The 26,919-nt window shown below is 37.2% G+C and overlaps 1 protein-coding gene across 1 annotated transcript in view; it reads right to left on the bottom strand.

Moving 5' to 3' along the window:
* The window catches only part of THSD7A (thrombospondin type 1 domain containing 7A), a 284,135-nt gene that overhangs the window by 41,619 nt on the left and 215,597 nt on the right, over window positions 1-26,919 (bottom strand). Inside the window, exons 13-17 of the mRNA XM_064506365.1 lie at window positions 25,451-25,566; window positions 22,752-22,884; window positions 19,614-19,717; window positions 9,329-9,523; window positions 5,798-6,061 (exon numbers count right to left, since the gene is read on the bottom strand). Of these exons, the coding sequence (XP_064362435.1) occupies window positions 5,798-6,061; window positions 9,329-9,523; window positions 19,614-19,717; window positions 22,752-22,884; window positions 25,451-25,566 (812 nt within the window). The remainder of the gene's footprint in view (window positions 1-5,797; window positions 6,062-9,328; window positions 9,524-19,613; window positions 19,718-22,751; window positions 22,885-25,450; window positions 25,567-26,919) is intronic.

Here is a 26,919-nt window from a genome sequence, read left to right as displayed (position 1 = left end):
TGGAGAGAACCTAAATATTGTAAATATTATAGTTGATATGTGTGACAGTGGCCTACTTTAGATTTTGTTGGCATGAAGGTTCCAAGATACACCTTAAGGGGACCATGAAGAAACTCTCTATTTCAATTTTTTTAACAAAGATGCTAAAACAGATTGTTGGCAGACACACATCATTATCCACATATACTAGTGAAGACAGGGATAAAGCTATAAAAAACAACTGCTGTTTTTCTAATGGAGGAAAAAAAACACCTGAGTGTCAAGTGAACTGTAGATTTTTGTATTTCTCCATCAAAATTCCCTATGTAGTACTGAAACAAAGCTGAAACAAGGGAAAGGGCAATTTATGTGTCTTCCATTGTGGCAAATGGATAAAAAACAGGTTACTTAACATTTTAGCTGGCACAGCCACATCTGCTGACAAGAGTATCAGCTGTTAGCCCCTGCCCACACACCACAGAACTGGTATGGATGAAAAATAACAAAAACAGAGTATATCAAATAGTTGCTGAGTGGTGCTAACTCTTTTGTCATTAGATTTAGCTCAAATTCAAAACCAAACATATTGAAATGAGAAGTTGAAATATTAGGCATATACAATACTGAAAACAGAGATAAAAACAAATAAAAAAAACCTCCTTGTCACTCTGCAGCTGAAACAGCTCTATTTTCAGCTGTTAGTTTGGGATTTTTCTGAAGTACCTCTTAAGCCACAGAAAGCTAAGGACCTTGTTTGGAAGGACTCTGCCCCCGCAGTATTCTTGAAGCCACTTCTTAAACTTGCAGTGTCTACAGATTTATTTAACCATATTTTGCCTCTCCTTGCTTCAGAGTTATTGCCCACTCCCAAGTTTTTGAAATCTATTTATACTTGGGATTTTATGACTGCTCCAAAAATTTCAAAGAGTATCACAGGAATCCTCTTATGGGTCTACTAATTTAGGAGTCTTCTTTGTGTTGCACCCGTCCGTTTAGCTCCTCGGTGCCTGTGAAAGCATTAGTCAATTCTTCTTGATTCTACTGAAAATGAGATGTGCCAGGCAGTAAAAAGAAGTCTGAAGTATTAATTCTTCTGAAGTGTTAATTCTCCTGTTTTGTTTATCATTTCTTTCCTGAGGAAGTCAACCAAATTGTAATTATAAACATATAAATTTTCACAAAACAAACAGCTAAGAATGTTTTGGCATTGGAGAGCAGATCTGTTTTCTGATTCCTCCCACTCAAAAACACCATGACTTCCAACACAAACCTATTCATAGCTTCATAAATTTGCAAGGCAGTATTTACATAAAATTGCTGACAGTCTCACAATCTGAATTTCCTGTGGCATTTTAGTATATCACATGATAGATTAATAGCATTAGTGGGTCTCTAGTTTGTTCCTCTAGTCTAATTTAGAGGATATTATCACAGGTGAAGAAGTACAATTATGCCCATGTCATATTCTCATGATTTCATAGTGCCATGAGAACGAAAATTCAAGCAAAAGCTGAGCACAGACAGAGGATATGTCTTCCTTAAATACTGACCTTGATATCTCTTCTCCTAGACCAAGCTAATTTGCACGATACTGCAATTTCCACAATTTGCAATTATATCTCATAAAAATTGCAATATAATTGCAATTAAATACTGTACTATTTGAAAAAGAAATAACAGACACAAGAACTAACAGTAAAACAGATTTCTGAAGAAAGCGCATCACATAGCAGACTAAACTGACTCTTTCTTTGTATCAGTTACAAAATTAGTGAAAAATTCAACACCATCATTTCTATAGGGAAATAAGCAACTCTGTTAGAATTTACAAGAATATCCCAAGCAGGCTTGAATTACGAGTCCTGTCAGGTTTGGCTTGAAAAGCTAAAAGGAGATTGATGGGAAGCTACAAGGCACTTTTATTTGCTAGCAGGTGGGTAACCACTGGGATACCACAGAACTCCCTTGTTGATTTGGCATAATACAGCTTTTATGTTTGTTCTTAAAGACAAAAGTAAACAGCACACTGAAATCTAGAGACAATGCCAAACTGAAAATTGCTGTATACCAAAGGCATGAAAACAACAACAAAAACATCATAAATACTGGCAAGATATAAAGTAAGATTTAACTAGTAAAACATCAGCTAACACATGTAGAGGAAAATAAAACAAATCATTGGAATGTAATGCATGAATACACAACAGATACTCAGAAAAGGCAAGCACATACTCAGATCAGATTGAAATATCTAGTTCATCTGTTATAGCCCCTTTGTAACTGCAAAAGTATGCTAAACCTGGGAAAATGTTAATGTTGAAGGTAGACAATAAATCAGGTGAGCCTTAAAAATTATCTGTACTATATGTGTGTACAACACTTATCAATAATAGATGCTTTTCCTAGAAGAGCTAGTGAAAAAGACACTATAATTTTAGTGACATATTCTTTAGCATCAAAGTCAGTTTAGATACCTGACCTTCTGTACACCTGAAATTCCTGTCAAAGAAAGCAGGATTAATTCTACTGCAATTCCAAGCTGTATCTGCCAATGCCTGGACCAAGATAAAGATACTCTCTCCCTCAAATGGAACTGATGAGAAAACACACATAGATGCCTGATGTGCTACACTAGCAAACAGATGTAATGAAATGGGGGGGGGGGGGGGGGAGTCAAAGAACCAGAAACCTTAATAAACTGACTTACAGAAAGAGAAATAAAAAAAATCCCAAAGGGTTCAGGCTTCCCAACCAAAAATAAATATAGTAATGGCTCACAAATATATCCAGTATTCAAAGAGAGCAAAAAGAGATCTCAAATCAGTGAGAAAATTGGGATGAAACTGTAGAAAGAAAAACAAAAGAAAGCAATGCTATACTGTATTTTGGGAAGACTGTCTCTGGAGCCTACTAGTGCTCATGGCATATAAATGGCAGCTCTCGGTATAGCAGGTAGAATAACAATATTCTGTCAGTAGCTTTGCACTGAATAATTACTCACTGCGGTCACTGTGAGTGTAGGGGACATTCACTGATAATCCATTAGACTGGAAATTACTTATTCTGGGATAACTATCATGAAGAGTTGTAACAGGATAAACAAAGACAGTTGAGAACATGCTTTTTCCATTTTTTATTCCTTTTTTTAGTTCTCTGATACTTTGCCAAGCAATTCCTTATGTACGTATTTAGTTAGTTAGTTAGTTTTGAAAGCTTTGAGCTCCAATTGTTTTATAACGAACAAGGAATATACTCAAATATGGGCATCAATCACTGCTGCAGCAAGGAAAGCACGCAGTAAAGGCAGGACATTGTGTGCTCTGCAGAAAGAGATCAAACCAAGGATGCGTGGTGGGGAACTTGAGTTCTGTAACATCTCAAAAAAATTCTGCATTCCTCTGCAATGTGATTTGGTATCTGGAAGAGACAAGCATCTCAACACTATCGTTTCATGCTGCATGTTGAGTTAGTTATTTACATTTTACCTCTCTTTGGGATTAAGAAGTTAGAGCAAAATGGGAAGCAGATATTCAGATGACTTCCCATTTTGTAAAACTGTGGCAAGCACTGATTTCTCAAAGCACATTACCAAGGCTTGAAGGCTGCTAAATCCAGCCCTGTTCTAGGCAAAGGAACAGTTCTCACCTTTTTCTTCTCACCTTTTTCTGCTGGTTACCTCAAGCAGCATGTTTCCTACCATGTACAACACCTCCAATTTGTTTTTGGATAGACAATTTCTGCTTCCATCATATGTTATTATCCTTTCGCTGTTGACACAAAACATGATAGTCCCTACTTTTCAAGGCAATGATGAGTGGTATTAGGCCATTAGTCCCTCTGGCTTCCCAAGGATTTCAGTTCTTTTATTATTTTCCACTTTACATTGACCAGGGTCTCTCTAGGCTCAGTGTTGCTTCTAACATGGGGTGGGTCTGGCTTTTTTGGTTTTACATAATAAATTAAACAAACAAACACACACACACACACACAAATCTGAGAAAATCTAGGGCAAAAATGAAAACTGACCACCAGTTACTGCCTTGCCACAGGCAATGGTCACAAGTGAAACATGCTGTTAAAAGGCAACCCCCGCCCTGAGGAATAGGAAATTAGTAAGTCTCAGTTCTGCAGTTTTCTAATGGTGGCTTCCTGAACAATCAGGATTGTTTCACAGCTTTTTTTCAGCTTTCCCCATATCTTTCTGAAGAGCTTTCTAATTCCCTCAGGACTGCTCTCAGGCCCAGGCAGATCTGTGCTCACACAGCTTCTGGGCATTAGAGAAGCTGGAATTTTGGTATGACAAAGGCGGCAAATGGTCCGGGCCAGGCCAAACAAGTGCAGTATGTGCTTGCCCTCTCTCCTCTTTAGAATATACAAAAGGACAAAAACAGGCAACTAGCTTAATTCTCTGCAGATATCAATACCCAGTGCAAGCAGCTGAGAATATAATTAAAGAACATTAGAAGTAGTCAGAGTTGAAAGGGAAAGGGTTTCCTGTCCCATGACAGTTTACAATGGTGGCATTTTTCAGTCATTCCAAAGTGAGACATAGACCAAAACACAGTAATGTGAAAAAATAATCCAATTTTGTTATTCAAATTTAGTTATAAGAATTTTCATTGTTTAATATTTATCTTTCAGTATAAATTACTTACAGCAAAAAATGATTTTGAATAGAAATAATCATGGGAGAAAAGTCATAACACAATTATCTTCCAGCTCTGCTTTGAGATACTGAACTCAATGATCACTTTTCCATCTACCCACAAAGATGTGCACAGTCTGGCTTGATGCCTTCAGTTTATAATTTATCATAAACAAAGTTCTAAACCGGAATTAATAGTGCTAATTATAAACCTCGTCAGTCATTCAATTTCTTTGATTAGCTATTTTAACTTCACCGAGTTAAATAAATGACATTTCTAGTATCTTAGTTTAACTTAATAAATTAAAATGCATATACAAATTAAACTTAAGTCGACCTTTTAATGGCATGAGACTAAACTCCAGCTCTTTATGCCAATAGTTCAGATGCAATTTTGCCCTGCAAGCAGGAAAAGAAATGAATGCAAAAGCTTTGATTATGTACATTAGCATATTTGTGGCTCACTGAAGCCAGAAAGTTCCAGTTCTGGTCCTGACACTATAGATGCATCCACCTGAGGAAGGAGAACATTTATAGAGAAAATTGTCCCCTCCAAGAGCAATGTGAATACAAAGAATGTAAAGTCTTTAAACAGCCTACCTTTGCCCATGACACTGAGAATTACACCTAGACACAGAAGTGGTGTGTGTTGTTGAACTCGGATCAATACATATCTATTAAAGTGCTGAAGAGGAAAGGGTAAAGATAAGGCTCTTCAAGGAGATTAAAGCTACCTGAAGACTCTGTATTTCAAGGAAATAATTTCAGCCTTTGCAAAAGGCTGCAGCAGCTTGTGCTGTCCCTTTTTGGTTTTTGAGGCTTTGACCCTCCTAAATAGCTTTACTCTCCAAAACACAGGTGCACAGGTGCAGTTATCAGGAAAAATAACAAGATTTGACTTTGATCTAATAAAATACCTTGGTGGTAATTTACCATCATTTTACTTTTAAATATTGCACCGTACCAATCGGTAAAAATAAACTTTACTTTGTATGTCTGAAGAATCTTACTTTTTAGAAGTGTATAAAACGTGTGCTGGGTTTGAAAGTATCTTGGGATAAAAAGCAGCCTAAGCAATAAGTATTAATCTGCTAATTCTGCTTGTATGGATATTATGTTAAATGAAATAATGCAGATTAGTAAAGAGATGAAAGAAAAGAGGTTTCTAAATACCATGACTGTTGCATCGTGATGTTTCCACAAGCCGACTGTTTTGATCGTAGCATGCCATGGCCTGGTAACGGTAGCCCTGTCCACATTCTTTAACGTCTCCTTGTACTTTCATTCCCAGCAATGCTTCCACTTTACCCTCTGGTAGTATACAGTCCGACCAGTTTCCCACGGGCTGAGCACTGTATTTGTCACAGGGACAAAACTGATTCTCAATCAGAGGATACAGCTGAGAATTTTTGCATTTATCCTTTTTCTTACTTTTTCCTAGAAAGAAGAGAGAATTAGTTTAGAAAGTTTGTATCAGGTTACATCCCCCATTCCCCCCCACCCCCGCACTGTAAATCCGTTTAGCCATCAGTAACTTCAAGATAAAACCTCCAAAGGACACAAAGCTAAGGCCAAAGTTTGTAAACACAGGTGCTTGAAATTAAATATATATACCTGAAAATAGTTACATTAACCTTTATTCAAGCGGTTAGGTTAATAACTTGAATTTCTAAGGTAGCGAATGCCTACAGTTTGCACAAAGGCAACATCTTTTAAGATAAAGCCACATATTTATGTTTAATTCAGATAGAAGAGCTTAGGGCATTCAGTTTGAAAATGTTAGTTATTAAAAAAAATACACTCTTTACCCTCTATTTCATCATCAGTGTACATACAGTCCACTAAATACTCTCTCTCATTATATAGATAAAACTTTCTCAAGTTAAAGGAAGTAACATGCATCTTTGTTATGGCGGTGCATTCTTTCAAAATGTCAAAATCTTTTAATTCCATTACATGTTATTGTACCATTTGTTAATAATTACCATTATTCCCCTCTAATGGAATAAGCTTCTCCAGTAAATTTTTGTTTCTTTTCAAGTATCTTCTAAGCCATTTGTTTTCCTTCCCCAACTGGAGTCCACTCACCGCTTTCACTTATAATTTAGGAACAAAGCATGTTTTTTCTTCTCCTTTTGTGCAGGAGAAATAAAGAAGCAAATTAAAAAAGTTGGAGAAAGAGTGGGTTTCAAAATGGAGGGATGCCAACCGTGTGGAACAAAGAAAGGTTTGTGGTAAAGGTTTGCACAGCCTTGGAAAAAATTTTGATTTTGTTAACTAATGGCAATGGAAAAAACTCAAAAAGTTTCAAGGGACAGTCCTACCTTGGAGACAGAGTATAAGAATGCCACAAGACAGAAAAATATCACCTAACGAAGAGAAAAGCCACCCACAAAAGAGCACGCTTGGTTGTGTTAAGCAATAAGGCAGAAAATTAAGCCACGTGTTGCCTCACACTGGGATCGGAGCTGCTGGATGAAGGCACAAAGAAGAACTGAGAGAGCAAATATTCAGGCAGGGAAAGGACTCGCTTAATCATACAATTGGCATTCAAGATTTTGCAGCTAAAAATTCAAAGAGGTAAACCAAAGCTCAAGACTGAAAATGACCATTTATAGCTGAGGCTGAAAAGCAGCTGAGTGCTGCAGTCATTGCAAGGCACCCAAACGCGAGCCATGAGGGGACCCTGGGCATAGCCACGAAGACTTTCAGACAAAAGGAGAAAGAGGAATGAAAGGTAGGTACACCTGATCCAGTTAATGAGACGTGATTGCTGATTAGTCTGTCACCAAAAGCAAAAAAAGCAAATCCAGTTTTTCACAAGGTTTGCAAATTCCTATTAGAAGCTCCAGGGGAATTTCAACAACATGTTTTTCCCCAATTATTGCTCAGCATTAAAAACAAAGGCAAAGAAAATAGAATACCAAACCTGACACTATACCAAGGGCAAAGATACGTCAAAATGGTTTTGAGCAAAATAAATCTTATTGCATATCTCTGTTCCAGGCAAGATTTTGACAATATATGTGAACTCTCTGAGATTCCACAGTCAAAGGATTATGAACTGTGTTAATGCAATCAGCAGAAAGAAGATGAAAGACCTCCGTTCAATTCCTCCTATGCTTCTGTAAGGAAGAGCTATAATTGGGATGTAGCTCCAGTTCATTTTGTTTCTACTGTATATTTGTAATATTGCCTAATATGGAAGCATTTAACAGACAATAAGTGGGTCAATAACTTAGATGCTTAGAGTCAGAAATTGTTACTCCTTCAGTTTGTTAGGAACACACATCTGAATTTTATTTATGAATGGCTTTCTGAAAAGCGAGGTGCCACCAATGCCTGGGCAAGCCAATAACGAGTCATGTTCTGAAAGCATCTCTGCATACCAAAAGCTAACAATCGATTCTTCATCAGCAAATTGACATTCCAATTAAATTAGTTACAAAGCTTTTCATTACATAAAAGCCTCAATGGCATCCTCAGTGAATATGGAGCGTTTTCTCACAAAGAAGAGTTCAATCTGGTGAAAGAACACCGGTAAGATACAGCTTGTCTATCGAAACACTGAGGAATAAACACAAATTGCAAACCTGCCCCCTAAATTCTTAGCTGAGAAAATACATACAAATCAAGCAAAGTCCAAATAGCTAATAGGTGCTGTCACTACTTTGTTTTTCTTGACCTGTTTTCTAAATCTAGAACCTAGTTTCTCATCTTAGTAGAAATAAATTTATTTGTCTGTGATTCAAAGTGATTTTAAGAGTGATGTGGCAAATTTCAAGAGACTTCCTTCTCCAGAACAAGACAAATTTGTTCTGGATTTCTTGGAGTGCCTTACTATCCATATCATGTGGGAGCTTCCAAGGTCTGTGGGGTTTTACACCATCCAGCTAATCGGTTAGTGTCTGTGAGTAATGTTTTCTTTAATGTTCACTAGATTGTCCAAGACCTGCCTGCAAACTATCAGATAAATAAAATTAGAGCAAAAAAATAAAATATTTTTGAAGAATAGTTTTAGTATTCAAAGCTGTAACTCAGACAAATTGCTTACACGAGGGCAACCACAAAGGTCTGACTCTTATTTTATATATGTTATAGGCTTAGCACAAATGAACAACCTTAAACATAATACTGTACAAATAATAGACTATAAAAAAGCAGCCTTTCTAACCTCATTGTGCATGGAAACAGGCTGCAGAATAAACAAGTTATGAAAACCAACTGAGTAACCAGCAGTTGTGCGCTTTTTGGAGAAATGATAATAGAGGGACTCAACGATAAAGATTTTGTCTTCTCCTCACACTCTGGATCAGACTGTTGGTTAATTACACTGCTTTAAATGTGTCACCCACCCTGGAACTACGGACAATGTTGACTTACCTGTCAGAAAAAGAAATGGGCTACTTTGCAGTTTACTGTGTGTAGTCACTTTGGAAGAAACACTGTGCTCTTCTCTTTAGCCATTAACATGGGATCTTTTCTTCCCTATGATCAAGAGTCTGACACATATGTCAGGAGTTTGTTGAGATTTTTTCTTGCCCTATTAACACTATATAGAGCACAGCAGAGACAGCTGGTCTGGTCTCCACCCCTGATGGCAAATGCTTGCCTGTTTGTCATCAGGGACCTCAGAGCAACATGTTTAATCAAAACAGCAGCAACAGTTGATAAAAGTTATATCATTTTTCTCATTATTCTTACCAACAAGAGTGCGTTTTCTGGTCCTGACTCCTCCGCAGTCCCCATTACAGGAAGAAAACTTTGACCAGTTTGTAAACTGGCAATCGTCTTGGCAAGGAATCTGGCATGTCTGTGTTAAGGACGGTAATGGGCCAGCATATTTAAGGCACTCGCTGATGTCAGCCTGTCCTCCATCTTGTCTGCGACAAGTAATTGCTGGAAGCAAAAAAGGATGGAGTGAAATTCAGCAGGTATTCATGAACGTTCCTATTTGATTTAATAAGTCAAACAATCTTCTACCACAAAATTGCAAAGAAAGCCCAGAATAGCTCTGTGATACGAGAATCTAACATTTACGATTATCTTACAATTGAATGAATACACTTGAAATTTCTGAGTGACTTTTTTAGATTATATTTAAATTACTACTTTCTTTATCAACACTTAGCAGGAACAAAAACCTTAAAGACAACTGCAAATATCATAAGGGGCTGCACAGTGTTATCCATACCCGCTGCATCATATCACTTTTCATATTATCATTTTCCTACAGAGATAGGCCATAGCTCAGACATTACAAACTTGCGATGATATTTTGAGTAGCTGAATAGTGTATAAGCTATAAAGCTGAATATGTCTATCGGTAGCACTGATTTTAGAGAAGGGACAGACATAAAATTTAGAAACACATTTGAGTTCTGGACACCACAGACTGTCCAGCTATTCATAGTAGCATTGCTGTCTGACATGCTTTAGCAATTTTTAGTCTTGAACAAAGGATCGAAGAACAGCATGTCTGCCAGGGTAGAGTGTTGACCAATAGAGGCACAACTTTTTTTAACAGAATACCCAGGTCCTAAACAAAAGCTTCTTTCTTATAAGAAAAAAAAAAAAAAGGTTCCCTAAGAAAACTTCAGATGTCACAAGAGAAAGTTGTTGGAACATTAGATTATTACAAAAAATAGGGCTGTTCCATTAATATCAGGATATATAGTCTTTAACAACGCTCTATTATTATTCCTCATGGATAAATTTTCTTTTTTTTAACATTGTTACTTATCTATTATTTTAATCACAAGCCCCAGTAAATCTCATTTTATTTCCTAGCCCGAAACAACAAAGAACTTATTATGCAGTAACAAGACTGGAAACTTCTAGTTGTATTTTTCACACAATGGAATCATATTTATGCTTCTTGGTGTCTGCCAGTACATAGTATATGCAGTATCTCATAATGACTGTGAAAGTAATTCGGATCACCAATTGTTGCAGTAATATTTCATCCAAATACAATATATCATTCTCTACACCTGAGGGAATATCATGTTTTATATTACACTCTGCTCCATAATTTCAACATAGTACTTCTATTGTACTGACAATAATTGTTTTATTGGCATGTGAATTGAAAAAAATGTAAATATTACCAACCCAACTATTATGGCATAATCAGGTTCAACTGTTGGAGAAAAAAGGTGTTTAAATGCAAAGTTTCAAAATAAAATAGAAAACTGCCTGTAAGAAAAGGAGAGAAGAAGGAAGAATATGTGAGGAAAGTTTTTTTTTCAAAATTGTTGTAAAGTAATTGGAAGGGTTTAACGACCAATGACTTCTGGGGAAAAAAGTTTTTTTTCTTCTGACAGTTCTAGACTAAATCTCTACTTCAAGATGATTGTAGGAAGCTGAACTTGATGATTCAGACATTCTTTTTCAAATCTCCATGCCTACTAAAACATAGCCAAAGGTCCTATGTGATTTGGTTTGCCCTATGCCTGTGGTAGAACATACTGAATAAGAGGGATTTTTGTTTTTCCAAAGATGCAAAGCAAACAACTTCCCTGATCCTTGACAGCCCTTCTGAGTAGGACTGCCAGCACTGCTTGTAATAGCATTAAGTTGTTTTTACTGGTGGACTGACCAGCTGTACATTGTCTAATACAATTATTCTATCAAAGCCTATTATTATTGGTGTAGCTTCTACGAGGGTAAAAAACCCCTTTCTTCAGATATAATTATAGTGATTCAATGAGAAAAACTGAGCATCTGAAAACTGAAAATCTGTACAACAACTATTTTAATAACCTGTTAACTGTACCTACTATAGGACTTCCATACTTGTCTAAACATTATGGAAAAACACAAGTCAAACCACTATCTTCAAGTGCAGGCCTAGGCTATGGTTTTGCATTCTTCTGAGAGATTCTTTCCTGCTAATAATATACATCAGATGCCCAGAGATAAAAACACAGCTCAGACAAGTTCTGCCACATAGACATTCACAGAGGTCAAACTGAAATCCTCTGTCTTGAGGTTGACCTTGGCATGTGCATGCATCAGTAGGACTAATTGCATTAACTTAAGTGTGTTGCCACTGAGATATAGGCCATCATTTTCAGCAGTGAACAGGGCCAAGGGCTAAATGATGGCCCACAGATTAACCCAATAACTTTTAATAACCAGCTCTGAAAATTTAACACTCATTTTAGATACTGCCTTTCAGAGACCTGTCTCTGTCTAGGCTTTTGATAGGCCATAAACATTGTCCATAGGAGAATATACTTTCTAGCTAAACTGAGTTTTTCTAAAACCAATATTCATCTCCTCATCTTTCTGGGTTATTAAACATTACTCTGTGAGTAGATATTCAAACTGTCATCTATTTTTTCAGAATTATAATAGTGCATGTAATTTACATCAAGCAGACCCAAGTGAGAAGCTTCCCTTGGGATTAACACCTTTTTTTTTTCCAGATTAACTGTCAGTTGTACTGTAGCAATCAAAGCAGGAAAACACGGCATTCTTGAGACCTAAATATTTCACCTTAATAATAACATTTATTAAAGGACAGCTTGGCATACCAAAGCAATTCCCAAATCTTAATTTTCACAGTGCCTGTCCATAACTATTCATATTACTTCTAGTTGACAAGGCCTGAATGATTGACTCTATATTCCCTTCTACAATTGTTATCCTACAGATGCAGGTATCTATCTAAACGTTTACACCCCTCATGAACACTAGAAGAGTGACTATTTTTCCATGATTTAAAACAGGGATTTTTGACAACTGTATACATACCATTAATACATTATTTTAGCCAGGTAGATGTTTTTTTCCACATCTGCAATGTCCTCACTGTTAGTGGAGGTGTTAAGAATATCATTTGCTTTTTTCCCCATGCAATCTCATTTGGGCAAACCCATCTCCTGTGTCTCTGATCAAACCCACGGCTCTTTAATTATATTCTGTAAAAGTCAACTGAGATCAATGATTAACTCACTTTAAGGAGCAATGTCTTCAACTACTATAAAGCCATGCAGTGCCAGACTGATTATTTTACCTGAACAACCACATTATATTTATTGTAGACATTAGCAGTAAGTGGAAAGAATGTGGTTCTTGTATTACTGAATTAAGCACAAGTAATAGTTAAGTGAAAACATAAAACACAAGAATACAGCTAACGGAAAAATCAAATTTAACACAGAAACAATTCACTTACGAATTTGTTCTGGTATTTAATAATTATTATCTCCCAAAAGAAAGGTGTGAAATAAACAGCAGTCTAAATTCTCTAGACGAGGGACTTTGATGTAATTAAAGCTTTATCTGATAGCATTGCTTGAACTAACCCACAGGGGACTACAGGCTAATATATTTTGTTGTTGGCATAATGAAACAGTGAGACTGTATGTGAACAAGTTTTTTTATGTGCATGCCTACATAAAAATCTTGCCAGTGTTGTTCCCATCAATAAAATACTTCACCAGGATTTCACTGAGATGTGAGATTCAGCGATCCCAAGAGCTAAAAATACAGTACTTCATAAATTAAAGTGCTCTGAAATCCTTTGTTTTACTACACACTTATGCTACTATTTTTCATCTGTTAAATATTTCTAATAGCAGGAATATTCTGTCTCATTTCTAGAAAGACGAGAATTAGTCCAGGACTCTATAACTTTTATTACCCCTAATATCAACGCTGCCCAGGCCAGGACTTCATCAACATCTCTTCCTGCCTGCGTGGGACATGGCAGACTGGACAACTGCATGACGAAATATTTCTCTCGCTAAGTGTGTTAAAGAGCACGTACCGACTGCTTCCTGAAAATGCAAATCTGAGAACTCTTTCTGTGCCGAAGGGAATACCCACGTGTTATTGCTGAGAAAAGTTGTCTGGAAATTTTGTCCTTTTGTCAACAAAAACTTCATTTCTCATGTAAAAACTCCTGCTTTTGAGTACTGTTGTCCAAATCCTTACTTTAGTACAAAACCTGAAGCTGCCTGTTGTCTTTCGCAGTGACCAAAACACAAAGCAGACTATAGGGCACTCTGTTAGCAGTGCTAACTACATTAAGACAGTAGTTTATGATTCCCTCACGCAGCACTCCATCTTCACGCTTTTGTCTTCTTCCTCGTGGTTTCCATGAGGGCACGAAGGTGCCAAAGAGCAAAGAGCTGCCCAGAGAGGGAGGCTGCCGCCCGTGCCCAGTGACAGCAAGAGGAAAGCCTAGGCAGTTCTCGCTGCCGGTGCTGCCTCCCAGCTGCCCCGTGTCTCTGGTGATCCTGCAAGGCCTCCTTGGCGCTCACAGTGATCCTGGGACGCGTCCTCCAATTCCCCCACTTCACCATTTTCCAAATGACCCTCCATGCACCGCCGAGAGCGAAGAGTAGTGAGAGTGTTCAGGACCAGAAGATCATTAACAATGGCCAATTCCCTGCTACGTCAAGTGCAGCTTTTCAGAAATACTTCCTCTGGCAGCTAGATTACTTGAGCTTCTGCTTAAATTTTTATAAATAACCTTCTTCTTGCTATAGAGGATACTGGCAGCTTTCACAGTTTTCATCCCGTTCCTCTTACAAAACTCTGAGGCAGATTTATGATGGCAAGGACTGCAGGCAGCACATCCCTTTGTACATCTCTTTTCAGTCGCTGGGACAGCTCTTCCCTGTGCATCCATCCATACATGTCATGACGTGATTAGGCTAGTGCAGCTTGGGCATTACATCTTTTCATCTGTTACATGTCCTCTTTATAAGGATTGGGATTTGGTCCAACAAGTTTTACTTCTACTATGTAAGCAAGTTTTCTAGGCTTTTATATACACTTCAAAATGTTTTTGAAATGTATTTCCAGGTTTCATCAGAATTTACAGAAACTGAGGTTTACTGTGACAGACTTTTTAAGACATGAACATAGCAGAAGGTATACCTGTTTAAATTGTTCACAATTTCAAACTTTATACATTAACCTATCTCACAGAGCATACCTTTTGAGGTTACCTATGTGGTAATAAATGTCAACTTTAAGAACTAGAAAGCCTCTGTATCACTGAGCACAGCCTAGCTGAAACTGGTCCCTCTCATAGCGAGGTTTATAGTCCACATCACTTTCATCAAATACCGGGAGCCTGGTTTTATCAAGCATTTGCTTTTTTGTTCCAGTTTTTCTATTTTGTATTTGCCAGTCCTCCATGCCTTTCCCTCCTGGGTTTCAGGTGACTCTTCTACTACTCATCAAGACATCTGGCTAATTTAGTCTTGCTAATTAATAGCGGCTGTTCTATTTCTTGTTGCTGTTGGACAGGGTCAAATGCAAGTTTCAGACTTCTCGCTGATGCACACATACTACTCTTTATTAGGGTTTTAAAAAAAGAAAGGTAGATTTCTTAAGTTACTGCAAATTATAGAATACATTCCTGCTCTGCTCATCCACTGTGAAGAGGCATTTTACCAGTGATACAATGGCAAATTTTCATTCATAATAAAGATTCAACACAATCACCATGACTACAACAATGCATTTGCTGCTCAGATATTAAATGCTCTGTTATTATGCTTGGGTTTAGCTATAAATAGCTATCCATCATTTGCATGAATAACTAACATACTTCTTTCTTTAAAAATGCAAAAAAAATGTGCTTGCTAACCAGAAGAAACCCCCAAAACTTTTATTCTCTTGCCTCTGCTTTGACCCAAGTTCTAAAATTGTGACATCTTCATTTAAACTGACATTTGTATCAAAATCTTCATTATACAGGACAGCTAGAAACAGAGCTGTCTTTAACGATGAATCACAGTTCTAAATTTTATGATTCACCCAAGCATCTTTTCTGTCAAGCAAGAACAATGCGATAAAAAAAAAACGGAAAATGAAAATGTGAATAGTAAAGTAGTGATATAAAGCAAGGCATGCATATGCTCCAACGTTATTCATAGACTGTTAAGATCAGACGTGTGCAGCCATTTTTAATGCTTTCTAACTTCTAGTTTTTCCTTCTGATGTAATTATCTTTCTAACTAAAGCATGAACAGCAGAGAATATTTTGTCCAGAAAAAAACTGCTAATTAATGCATATTCAGATGTGCCCATTCTCTGGTACATGTTCCTTTGTATTCAACACATTTGGTGCTATGTTATGTGTGATGGTATTTGTGTGTAGGCAGTCACATCAGAAATAGGATAATTTAATAGCATTGGCAACATCTTCTAGCTCTGAAAAAGAAGAACTGAGAATGGTTCTCAAATACAAGAATACAATCACTTGCTCTACTGAATATAGATACAAAATAAAAGGACAATCCACCAAAAAAACAAAGTGCTGAGGTTACTTCTATAAGACTATTGCTTTACCTCATCATCAAAGGTAAGTTACTGCAAACAGAGGAATGACTGTGATTTCTGCATTCATGAGGATCAAGAAATATCAGAGAACTCCTTTTTGACTGAAGAAGAAATGCTGCTATTTCTACATTTTCACAATATGGTAAATATTTGTACAGAGTGATCGCCAGCAAACACGTAAATATTCTATTCAAAATATTTGTATCCCAATATCACAGCATAAATGCAATGTCAAAATATTAAACCAAAAGGATTTCATATCTCAAGATTTAGCATTTCCTGACTTTGCGGTGCTTAGAGTTAGAAGTCCTTGCACAGTACTAGCTTTGTCTTTTTCTGTATCTACATCAGAAAACAATGTTTAAATAACTGATCATATAGTACAGAACTTCTAACAACATATTGTCATGCAAAAGTTTTCCATAGTCTGTAGAAACTTTATTTACACAAAGCCAAACATGCAGGAAGCCTCCTTAACCTCCACAGATTACAGAATCTGCAGGAAGAGGGACAAAATCGCTTTCAGAGTCTTATTTTAGAAACTGGTGAGACCTTTCTACTACTGTCCCATACAGAGTTAGATCAGACAGATGCTTGCAGGGTCGGCCTCCCTTCAGTGGGAATCTTGCATAAAATCAAATCTTGCGCAGGGGGCCAAAAAAACCAAGGTGCACCACTAAAAATTCACACATGACTATCTTCATGGCAAAAATTGAAATATAAGAGAGGAGAAGGAATAACTTAATACACTGTGCAGGAGAGAACCTATATAAAACTAATCAAAACAAACTATCTGTGTTCAAAAGGCAATTTTCAAGGTGAAAACTGAGTAAAATTTAAACCAATATCCTACGCAACTGTAGTGACATATTTTCCAAAATGAAAGTTACTTTTGTGCAAAATTTCAAATTTTAGCTCCAAGTCAAATTCATCGTAAAGGAGTTCGAGACCAGAAAATATTCCATTTTTCTCAAGCTAAAGAAGAGCTGTACTAGCTTTTTTTTTAGTCCTCGCAGAATATCAGTTCACATTACTGAGCACAAAAACGATACCCTCAGCTCGTTGTGTCAGCTGTTAAAACACTGAGACACGATATATAATACATATATGATCTGAACTTAGATTTTATCAGTTATATCAATGAGAAAAATATTGGGCCAAAGAAGGCTCAGGCTTAAATGCCTCTAACTTTTATCACTTGAACAGGCTACACTACTCATATTTAGATTCTTGGACTGAAGCCCAAAGAGACCTTCATTATCCAACTTTACTACCTACTCTGTGAGTTTTAAAATAAAAATTATACATTAAATAGAGTTATTGAAAAGAGAAAGCAACAAAAATCTTCCCCTTCTAACAGTTGGTCTCAGAAAAAATTACAGAATTCTACAAAAACCACCTGCTTTCTTCAGGCTTAGCTGCTTCTGGCATTCTTAACTAAGGATAGCTCATCCTACCGCTCGATCAAATCAACTGGAGAGCTACATCAGCTTCCACTGTATCTGCGTGTAGGAACAAGACCCCTGCTTCAATGCATCATCCTTTGCATTATCAAACTCTAGCAACAGTGCATAATTCCAGAAGGAAACTCTGCCTGTCTATTTTACCATATTTAAAAACTGTATCTCTGGTAATTCCAAAACGCGCTAATCAATGTGTGTGCATACTGGACATGACTGCAGTTACAGAAAAACCTGTAAACTCAAAACCCTCACAACATACAATAATAGTTTTTTTTTTTTTTCCCACACACTACAATTAGCTGTCTTTCTCTTTTAACTGACTTTGAGGCAAAGTCAATAGATTTAGGTACTACAATGCAAATACACTTTGTACTATCCTTAACTTCTACCATCAAAGACAGAAATCTTATTTTCTCAGTGTGTAATCTGAATGTATCCTCCCGAGCTGCTAGAAATAGACTGCATTAGTGACAGACCATTGTAAGAATTACGACAGTCAGAAGTCTTTTGTATTAGCAGGCAAGACCTTCAGGTTCCATTTTGTGGTAAGCTTTAAACTGATCTCCTTTAACAGCTTCTGAGTAAGTGATAGAAGTTACTAGCTTAAGATTTACCCTATGACTTTTTTTTAAAGAATAGCATAACCTACTTTAATATCACAAGGAAGTTAATGACCAGAACATTTCACTTTTGTAGTTAGCAATGTCCTTGGTCAGGACTTTTGCAATCTGCTGAGCCAATATTGTTATAATGGATTGGATTTTGCACTCAGAAAAGGCAAAAAAAACCTCCTGAAATTCAGGGTTGACTAGTAGTTCAAAGCAATTCAATTACTATAACACAGTAAGAAAGAACTGTAATTATTTTCATACTGAATTGATTGAATACACCTAAAAAAATCTCCCTATTATACATAACAGAGTCACATATATGCGATTCTGTTAAACTCCTGAAATTCTCTATGAAGATAGGTGACGGTAAAGCTAGATTTGGCTGATTTATTTGTTATTAAATGGAAATTGGTGATAAGATGTCTGGATCACTGGGCTCAAAGGGTCAGTGGTTTGACATCCAACTGTTAAGAGTGTTGCATCTCAGTGATTAATTCCAAGGCCAATTATGTTTAACATCTGTAACAATCTATACAGAAAGCACCCTCAGCAAGTTTGTGGACAACACCAAATTGAGGGGAGCAGTCGATATGTTGGAGGGTAGGGCTGCTATTCAGAGGACCTCGGCAGGCTGGAGAAATGGGCTGGCAGAAACCTTATGCAAGTCCAATGATGGTAAATGGAAGTCCTGCCGCTCCCAGGTGAGTAACCCCTGCTGGGATCTTACGCTCCCTACAGCCACCTAATGAAAGGGCCTGGAGAAGACAGAACCAGACTCTTCCCAGAGGTACACAGTGAAAAGGATAAGGGGCCACAGGCACAAGCTGAAACAAAGGAAATTTCAGATTAGGAAAAAATTTCTCACAGCAAGAGTAGTCAGGCAGGTTGCCCAGAGGGGCTGGGGATTTCCCATCTTTGGAGCTATTCAAAACCCAATGGGACATGGCCCCGAGCAACGTGCTCCACCTTGGGTTGCATTTAACTTTGAAAATGGCCCTTCTCTGAGTAGAGGGTTGGGCCAAGTTACCTCCAGAGCTTCCTTCCAGCTGAAATTATTTGGGGAATTTCTGATGCCAAATCACAGAACGAACACTTACAGGGAGTGAAAGTCTCACATTTGGTCTTCATGGATATACTCATAAAAATGTGTTCACATCGTTGCTCCATCAAAAATGTAACTGAATTTACAAAAACTTTTCCATAAAAAGAAGCATGTAAAGTGACACTTTTTTTTCTTTTTTCTTCTTTTTTAAGAGCATTAGCTTTTGAAAGCTTACTTTCAACAAACACCTCTGCAAATTTCCTTCAGATAAGGATGGTGAAATAAGCTGAATTAACAATACCACAAACATAGCCTCTAGTGTACCATCAATATTTAGATATAAATTAAAATATATATTTTATGAACAAAGCATTTGCCAAATACTGGTTGGGATGCATTCTACTATATGAGCAGCCAGTACTTTCCTCTGCTGATGCCCATAAATTTAAGTAAAATTAGCATTTAGTCACAATGACTAAATTTTTAAGCATTTCTCACAGATTTCCCACACCAGTACACCTACAGACTTCTGAGGAATAAAAGATAAAAAGAAAGGGTCTAACCTCTTGCTTGTAGCCCAGGTCCACAAGTCTCATGTGCTCCTGGACTGTCCTGGCGCACATACCATGGTACCAGCTGGCACCTGCGCCATTTGTGGGTCTTCCATCTGAAATGAGGGGGGAAAACAATTGGAAAAAAATCCATCTAAATTTTTAACAATCAAAACTGAGGCAGCACAAGTGCTAGATAATACTAGAAACTACTGCAAGTTATTATTGTTATGAATTGGTTACAGAAAATCCATAACAAGGAGTTACCAACATTATAAGCATTTTCCTTTTCCCTGTTAACTTTTTTCCACCTTTTAGGATTACACCATTAAGAACATGGAGAAGGAAAGAGGAGGAGGAGTGGGAGGGGAGAGGTGCATTATGATAGTGCATTAATGATATTTAACAAATACACAGTGAATACAACCTGCAGTAGGGGAATGTGTGTGTGTGTGTGTGTGTGTGTGTGTGTGTGTGTGTGTGTATCATTTGCTTATTACACAAAGCAGAGAAGGTAATCAGAATTTGATCAGTCAAAATTAGGCTGTACAGAAAACATATCTAGAAACATTAATATACAGTATTAACACATTTATACAAGATGTGAGATTGAAATTTCAAAAAAGAATACTAAATAATAAACAACTGATATGACTTGAATATCCATGTAATGGAAGAAATCCTTTGCTATGGACATAGACATGCTCAGAATATTTTACTATTCAACAAAATATGTTAAAAATTGAATGTAGTAAAGCAAGACTAAGATGTCATAAAACACTGAGTCATTAAATAAGGACGACTTTAAAATACTAGGCAAGCCCGGATGAACCTCCCCCCTGTTTTTCTTTCTTTTTTTCCTCTCTTTTTTGTTTCTTTTTTTTATTTCCTTCCCTATACCAGTGGAACAAAGATGTGTTGAAGCTGCCCAAATACATCATGGAGATAGGACTCCAGTGTTGAGTTCTGGTTCATGCAGTCCTAGGAGCGGCTTTGGGCAGTAAACAGTGTCACACACGGGTGTTCGTGCATATCTTTCTCCTTCCCCCTTCTCTCTTCCCCAAGTTTTATTTCCCTCTCCTGGACATTCTTGAAAGCAGCTTGCGAGACGGCAAGAAATGCAGTAGTCCTGCCTAGTCCGAAGCACAGACAAATCTTGGAGTTACAGAAAAAGATGAGGTCAGACATGGAAATTTTGGGGATTTTTGTTTTGTTTTCAAATAATTTCAGATGATGTGCTTTTAAGTGTAAAGTTTTCACAATGAACCAATTCCTTTGCTAAGCTTAGCCTTCCAAATGCTATCCCAAAAAGGTGAAATCAAAAGCAAAATGCAATCCCAGCTCCGGCAGAGCATTGGGACAGTGGGGTCAAATCACTGCGAGGGCGCCTCAGGCGATCCCACAACGATCCTTGGGGTCTAGGGCAGCTGAGTGGCAGCACCTGAGAAATGGGGATCCAACATAGTATGAACAGGCCCCCAGCCTCTAACAAAAAAAAAAAAAAAAAAAAAAAAAAAATCCGCAGAGTAAAAGACCTTGCAAATAACTTTGATAACAAATAGAATACTGTGCTGCTTAAAGTATTCAATCAGAAGTTAATTTTTTATGAAACTTTTACAACCTTCCATCACAGTGTAAGAGCATACCTCAAGGCTTAAATATAACAAATTCAGGGAAGGCTGATTATTGCCATAGTTCTGAATTAATCCACAATTGTTTGAATTACTTAGAGTGGGGAAAAAAACCTGCATTCACAATTCAAATTATCTGCTGCTCTCATGTTTAAAATGATCGCTAATAAATGGCTTTGCAGCTCAAGTTTCATTGCAAAGCTGGCCTTTGCTATTCAGTGTCTAAACTAAGGCATGAGCAAAGCTGAGTGTGAGTCCATCTGTCACAGCATGTGTGTAGGTCAGAAAAATGCTAATAGAAATATAGAGAAAATGTGTTATTATCAGTTCACATCAAGAAATTTAAATTACCTCAACTACCACTCACTAGCTACTCTTGTTACTTCTACTCTTGTTACTTCTACTCAGTATGTTATGCCCTGAGTCAAGTAATATTTGATCATAATGGTAATAAATAGATGAGGATCAGCTAGAATTTTAGAAGATGAAATTCTGACTCCGATATTGACCAGAACAACTTTCCAAGTTGCATTCCCTGACATTTGGAGTATTCATTTTGGTAGCTTCACAATACTGTTTCACATCCTTTTACACCTTTCAGCTGGATACAGTGTGATCTCCTAATAAACTTGCAATGATACTCCTTAGCAGTTGATGAAAGCAACGCATTGCTTTAACCTCAATTTCTTTTGGCTAAAATAAAATTAGGTCCTATTAGTATCCCTGCAACAGAGAGTAGTTTTATGGGAATTAGCAAGTGTTCTTCTTTAGTCACTGGAGAAACAGAATATTGGCTTCCAATTCAAACATATTTCTTTTTCTTCAAAACAAAACCTAATAAAGAATTTATTTGTCAAGTAAATCCAACTAACCTCAACAGAACTGTCTAAACTTTGTCTGTCTCAACAGCCAGATCTTGCTGTGTATCTAGACTTTCCCACGCTACGCAGACAGATACTGCAAAACTGCCTGAAAATTTTCTTAACTAGTTAATCCGGAGATGCCCACCTGCTGGAATAGTCCTTAGAGATCTCTGGCAAAGATTAGGTCAACAATGAGAATTTTGTATACCAGCGGATATATCACTGGGGGATTGTCTCCGGGCTGATGGATGGAGGACACAGTCCTCCTGAGCGGCAGCAGAACACAACTCGGCTTAATAGACAAGGTTGCATTTCAGTCGTTTGGATAATTTAGAAAGAAAAGTTTTAATCCCATACAATTTCAGAATAATTGCTAGGAAAGCTTTATCCTGAAAGGCAATTCCTAGCAGTTGCAATGTTCCTGCCAAGGAACTAGAACAAAATGAGCTACTGGATTCCCACTTTAAAGGAAACCAAATGTTTTCCCAGTGAGCCTGATACACTATGGGCCCAACTAAGTCTATCTAACTGCACTGAAATCTTGATTTAGCTAAGTATCCTTTTTTTTTTTTCTTAACAAGTGAAATTCAACAAACTTAAGGGGTAGTGCAGGTTGAAAAATCACAGATAAACTGGCCTTGGTAGATTAACACTACCTGTAGCTATAGCAGATGGGAGGAGCTTCGCATTCCTTTTCCTCAAATAAAGCGTCCGGGCACTCACGACCTCCGTTGGCAGGGAGCTGGATTATGACTCGATGACGAGACTGTTTCTTTACTGCGACATCCCCTGCAAAGAGTAGCAGAGCTTGTTTCTCCTGCTATTTTATAGGGATGACAGTAATTAGGGGAAAAATAAGATTTAACATAACAGGTATTTTAGTAAATTGCTATAAAAGAGACATGCTATTTTATCCATAAGCAAAAAATTAAATCTAATAGATAAAAGACTTTAATCTCAGCTTAAGTCCAAGAAGCAGAACTAAACAGAAAGCAACAGCAGCAATACTGTACAAATGAATACACAGTTCAAATAAAAAAAAACTAAACCAACTCAATTTGATGCTATACTCTGCAGTTTCGTAGGGTAATTTTGCCCTAAACATGAAGATGCAGAACTAGAAATAGAAATTAAAGGACAGAAATGATTATATTTCACAAAATTCCCATTCAGTAAATGACTCAACCAGAAAATCTAATTGCCTTTTGCTTATCTCCACAGTCAGGAACACAGCAAATTTAATTGATACTCCTGGTTCTATCCAGGCTTCGCTTTAATCCTGTTCCCTACTCCCTCATTTCCCACTTGGGACTAGCATTACCGTATCCAGGTGCACAAAAAATGTTCCTAAAGAGCATATTCCACATTTAAATGTGAAGTTTTATTTCCCTACTCCTGGATTAATTTACAGCTCACAGTTTTTAATTATTATAGTTATTCATTATTAATGATAAACACCAAATGATTCCTGTAGGAATTTTGATTCCAGTCATCTTCAGGTATCTGAGCTCCAGGTAGAAAAATAAGAGCAAACCCACAAATTTACATTTATTTTCATAGCAACACCTAATACACAAGTAGTATTAGGTAAATATCTTGGATTTCTTTTTTTTGTTTTTGCAGAGAGTTGTAAAGCAGATATTTGGCTGACTAGCTGGGTTATTACAGCAGCTGCTGCTTGTCTGAACACAGAAACGTGCTGGACTATATCCAAACAATCATAATTAGGAGCAGGCAGTATGAAAATCATGGCAGTGGCTCTCCACCACCTGGCCACTCTTCAGCATGGAGGGAACCCTGTGTCAGTGAGTAAATCAGCCACCAGAGCAGCCAGGAGCTGGCACAGTGGGCGAGACCGAGATCCCAGGGAAGATGCTGACTGGCTTGCTGACACAAATGGGTAAAGTCCATGAAAGGAAGATCATGTGTGAAGTATAAAGACACCATTTGACTCTCAGAATAGGCAATATGGCTGTATTAGTTAATAAATTTACTATTTTATAGCAAAACTTATTCCAGTTTGTAGTCAATATTCATAAAGATACGGTCATTGCATCAAGAACTCTCTCCTAAAACTTGCAGAACTGAAAACAGAATAGAGTGGCACCTTTGTCCAAAAAATCTGTCCCAACAGAAGTGTGTCAGAAAGAACTGTCAATATTGCTCCAAGACAGTGTAGTATTTAAGTAGTGAACCAATATTTCATAGATTTAGTTTCAGTGGTCTTAACTACTGTTCTCTTTCAAGGTTTTTAAATTTAATCACACTAACCCTTCTTTTATTTGCAACGATGCACTAAGCACTAATAGGAATTACTGTAAAAATGAGTTTATGCTTCTGACCTTTATAAATCATAAAGAATTGACGGTGACATTTGAAGTGTGTATATTTGATGTAACAGTATCTAACATCCTGATAATATGTAGCTGAGAGTAATCACCACCTCCCTCTCATGCAGGGATTAGCACCCTGTGGAACATGGAATTACACTGTTGACTATGTCTATAATAGTACATATTAGAAAAATACCTCCTGTTAAGCTTAAAAGAGGAAAAGGGATAAGGCAGAAAGATGTGGGCAATAATCAGTCAGTCATCACTTTAGCTTTATGTATGATTTCAATGCAATAAAAATTCAAGAGACACCTGTGCTGTTTTTAAAAGCTTTGCCAAGTGTATCAAAATGGTATTGGCATATGTGTGACTATTAACATCAGTTTAAACTCTGCTGATTTTTATTAACTTTTCTTTAATTTTCTTTGAGGCAGAATAAAATAGAATGGGAAAAGTGAAAGAGTTTTGCCAAAGAAATATATATATAATATATCTATATCCTGGTATAAAACTTCAGGTTTTCTAATGAGCTACCAGCATATGTACTTTCAAAGACAAAAATCTGACCTGCATTTGACAATTATAAAATGCTATGCAGTTTCTACAGTTGTACAAGTATCTGTTTTGGTGCTATACTAAGAGATATGTGTCTGCTCTGTGACTAATTATGTTTATCAATGGAAGATGCAAAAGGGAGTTTGTAACAGAAGAACAGGCAAAAAAGAAAGAAAGAAATGCTTACGGAAAATACATGTAAATAAAGGAGAAAATGGAAGATGTCTTTGAACAGGCCTCTGAGACAAGACTTTGTAACTACAAATTACAATGTGTTTTAGAGGCTACTGAATAAACTATTCTACAATATTCTGTAAAAACGCTACTTCCTCTCTGCAACTATTATATCAGCTAACACATATCCTGTTTCAGAAACAGGTGTGTATAAATAATATGCCAAAAGTGACTACCAGACTGACTATTTTTTTCTTAAAATCTGTCCACTGGACCACAACAGATAAACTTACCTTCTTGACACGAAGAAGGACACAACGTCCAGTCACTGAATGGAGTGACAATACAGTCTTTCCTACAAGGAAGCAGACACGGCCTCACTGTTTCTGGTCGGAGACTCTCTGGACATCTGAAAATAGAAAAAGAAGAATTATCAAATAAATAACATTCTGTACTGAAGCAGTGAATCATGAGAGATACTGAATGCCTGCAGGCACTCGATGGGAGTGCTGGTTGCCTAGAATTCACCAGGATTAAGCTCAGAAATAAAAACTATTACAATTTAAATACAGCTGGTGGAAGCAAGCCAAAAACAGTGGATTCTAAACCTGGGCATTTAATGCAAAACAGTCGCAGCTCCTCATCACCATTACAAGCTCTGCCTTTTTTGTGTCATTTTCGAACTTCTAAAAGATTATAAAGAGAACACATCTAGTTTAGCTTAGCAAAATACATTTCTAGCTCTTTGTAAATTTGCCAGAAGCACACACTCCAGAGAGAGGGATATTTAAACTAAGTACGACTGCTAACACAAGAACGAATAGGTCACAAGAACAAATAGGTCAAATAAAACTGGTCGTAATTATGACAGAAAATAGAAAAAGGTTTCAAACTGCCAGATCTACGAGACTGTGAAAGACAGTAAGTAGGGACAGAAAAATTTGCTTGTTTTAAAAAGAGGCTTGATCAGTATTAAAAAAGGGCTTATAGGACTGCCACTTATGGGGCTCATTAACCCAGGTCATTTTAGTCATTCCGTGTTCCCAGGTTTTCGTTATGAACAAATGACTCTCAAAGCTGCAATACTGGTTGTTAGAAAAAAGCAATGGCTTTTACAGATGCACTGCAAATCTTTAAAATAATTTAAAAAATGCATAGTATGCAGACTGTAGGAGGATTACATGAAGAGGTAAGGAAAACATTACTTCTACATTTTGGAGCTTTTGGCTCATTGCAGAAAAGCGCTACTATTAGCCTTTGCTCCTGTTGGCTGCTGCAGATCTTGGATCGGAGAGATGAGAGACCAATTTTATATTTGGATTGGATCAGTTGGGGGAGCTTGGCTGGCATGAAGCATCTTTCCTGCCAGGCTGGAGGGAGCACAGGCAAGTTATGATGAACGACCACTACCAAGAAAATGTGTACGCTATAGTTGGGGGATACCTACACCTGTGTCAGTGGGCAAGGAGAAGCATGGGTAAGAACGGGAAGGAAAGATGAGCTGCAGCTTTACAGGAATGCAGTCTTCAGCCATAATGTTTGCTAGTTCATGATTTCCTTCAGCTGCCTCTGCATTTCCATGTCAATCCACATAAACTTCTCCAAGTACCATCCACTACTGCGAAGCAGTGCCAGCTTCTTGATTATAATGTCCCATTAATAATATAATATCACCACCCTTTCTCTTTTATCCCCTAAAAATGCTAATGCAAAGAACGCTGAAATATTATAGCTATACCAACACACACTTTCATCACTTCTT

The sequence above is a fragment of the Dromaius novaehollandiae genome, chromosome 2 (genome assembly GCF_036370855.1).
Source record: "Dromaius novaehollandiae isolate bDroNov1 chromosome 2, bDroNov1.hap1, whole genome shotgun sequence".
Classification (NCBI taxonomy): Eukaryota; Metazoa; Chordata; class Aves; order Casuariiformes; family Dromaiidae; genus Dromaius; species Dromaius novaehollandiae.
This window is presented reverse-complemented; position numbering and strand designations above follow the sequence as displayed.